This window comes from Cibotium barometz, chromosome 35 (genome assembly GCF_041138505.1).
Source record: "Cibotium barometz isolate CiBa-2024 chromosome 35, ASM4113850v1, whole genome shotgun sequence".
Lineage (NCBI taxonomy): Eukaryota > Viridiplantae > Streptophyta > Polypodiopsida > Cyatheales > Cibotiaceae > Cibotium > Cibotium barometz.
In genome coordinates, this window is record NC_141080.1 from 17441522 (window position 1) to 17444236 (window position 2715).

General features: G+C 42.7%; 1 protein-coding gene across 1 annotated transcript; it reads left to right on the forward strand.

Moving 5' to 3' along the window:
• Window positions 1-1035: 1035 nt before the first annotated feature.
• Window positions 1036-2488, forward strand: LOC147618199 (uncharacterized). Its single transcript, XM_086774630.1, has one exon. The coding sequence runs from the start codon at window positions 1458-1460 to the stop codon at window positions 2232-2234; it is 777 nt and encodes a 258-aa protein (XP_086630756.1). The 5' UTR covers window positions 1036-1457; the 3' UTR covers window positions 2235-2488.
• Window positions 2489-2715: the final 227 nt, after the last annotated feature.

Here is a 2715-nt window from a genome sequence, read left to right on the forward strand (position 1 = left end):
CTTGTTAACGGTTTCTGGGCCTACGCGATGATCCTCTCAGCTACTCTATATATATATATATATATATATATATATATAATATTTATATATATATGTATGTATGTATGTATGTATGTATGTATATGTATGTATGTATGTATACACACACACACACACACACACACACACACACACACACACACACATATATATATATATATATATGTATGTATATATATATATATGTATGTATGTATGTATATATGTATGTATATATATATGTATGTATATATATATATATGTATGTATGTATATATATATATATATATATGTATACATGTATGTATGTATACATGTATGTATATACATATATATAATATGTATGTATGTAGGTAATCTAAATTATGTTATCAAACACAAAATATATACAAGCTCAAATATCGGTGTCGTGGGTCCCTAATTGTTTTATTGTCCCAGCCTTTTTGAAATTTTACCACATGCCATCTGGTAACTCCTCTAGCGTGCTCCCACAACCCCCCCCAAGTGGTGCTAGCATTGATCTCTACCACCTTGCTCCTTCGCATTGCTGGTAGCAGCTACTCTTAGACGCCTCCTCCATGTTGTGTGCAGGAGTGCATCGCTGTCGGCCTCACTAGTTTTACTCTCGTGATGGAGAATATAACCAAACAAGTAGCACTACCTACTATTGCAGATATCTCAATGTTTCCAACCTTTGTTATCCAAAAGCTTGTATTTTAGATGATGCACAAAAGCCTTAGTTGTTGACGACTCATGGCACCAACGTAGGGAGTTTTCTGAGTTGAAAGAAAAAGTTATATTTGTTTGTAATAGTTCCTCACATTAATAAGAAAAAGTGTCTTTTTTTTCCCCCTTTTTTCTTGCGGTAACATGCGTTGAGTGGAGGCGCGCGTGTGATGTGCTTTGTCCATGATACCAAGCTGGAGGTTCTCGCTAGACCAGCCGGCAAAGGGGGTGTGGGAATGGGATTACCTTTCTTTAATTAAAAAAAAAAAAGGGTAAAAGAGTGGCCGTTCCTTTGGATTTTTTTTTTTTTTTTTCGCGGATGATGAGGTAGGGGAGAGAGGGCGCGCAGGGCGCCGCTTCGCATCAAAATACACAAACAACAACCAAACAAGCTTGCTTTTCTTATCTTTTCTTTTCTTTGAGCTCCCCCCCAACAACAGGTTCCGCCATAGCCAAAGAGTTCGCTTTTCATCTCGCTCTTGACATGCCCTGCTGGCCCCTTCGCTTCCACATTCATCTCGCATGAGCTTTGCTGGCCTCACCCGTTGAACCACATTGCATGCCCTGTGTTTCATAACGCTCCATTGCTCCTTCTTATTGCTCTTGCAGGAATCGAAGATCAGTGAAACCAGAGAAACCATGGCTCCAGAGTAGAGATATAAAGAGGTGAGAAATCAAATCGCTCTGCCCGGTGAAGCTTCGATGTCTGTTTGATGCATTCTGAGGTGGGATGGAGGGGTCGTACTTGCTTGGATTCTGTCTGTCTGTCTGTTTTGGGTAAAGGAAGGGGGAAAGCAAGCAGCAAAAAGGTGAAGGATATAGCGATGGCGGGGGGGAACATGCTGTTAGGGTTTCTTGCTGTTCTGCTTCTTTTGGTTTGGGTAAGACTTGTTCAGTGCGGCAGCAGCAGCGGCAGAGATGCAGCGGGGGATGGGGGCTCTGTGATAATGCTTCAGGGCAGTGTAGTAGAAGAAAGGGCAGGAAAGGATGCTGGGGTTGCTGCATCATCGTGGTGGTCATCATTATCATGGCTATCATCATCATCATCATCATCTTCGTCAATTGTGCTGCCGGGCTGTGTTGTGGAAGAAAGGACGGGGAAAGAAGCTGGGGTTTCATCATCATCATCATCATCATCAAGGTGGTCATCATCCTCATCTTCATCGTCATCCTCACCATCGTCATCGTCTTCTGCAGTGGCAGCGGCATCAGCAGGGGTCGATGGCCTGCACAACGAGAGCAAGGAGACCATGTCCTGCCCTGCGAGCTGCTTCAGACCGAACCCAGTATGTGGGGTCGATGGCATCACCTACTGGTGCGGGTCAGTGGATGCAGAATGTGCCGGCGTTGAGGTCGAATACACTGGCTTCTGTGACTTCGGCAGCAAAGGAACTGGTGGCAAGGGTGTCCTTGCTATACAATCGCTCCTCCTAGTCCATATGATATGGTTAATGCTCGCTGCTTTTCTTGTCCTCCTCGGTGTTCCATAAACTTGACAAGGTGCAGTGAAGAAATAGTGCAGGCAGGGTGCCGTCCCTTCTTTTTGTAGAACATAAGATATTTCCTTTGGCTTACCTCAAGCTGTAATTTTCTCAGTTGTTCCTTCACTTTACTAGAGATATAGAGTCTGTATTAACACCATTCTTTCAGATGAGATCATTCTTTTGCACAAGCGCTCAGTGCTTTTAGAATTTGATTAAAAACAGAGCTGATTGTGCTTCTGAATACATGGAAAATTGATGTAGATTGTGATTTTAGCTACTCATTGTTGCTTCTAGAGGTTTTTTACATGCTAGCTAATTTCTGCATTGGCATTTTTTGTGATGTCTTGTGCTGTTAATCTACGCATATTTGTTATAGTAGTCTGATCTATGCAATTTGAGGGTCTTTCATTTGTTGCCGGTCTTTGCTGTCAGAGGATCTGATGATGGGCAGGAGCTCATAGTTGAGCAAATCATCCTGCGGCCTGCC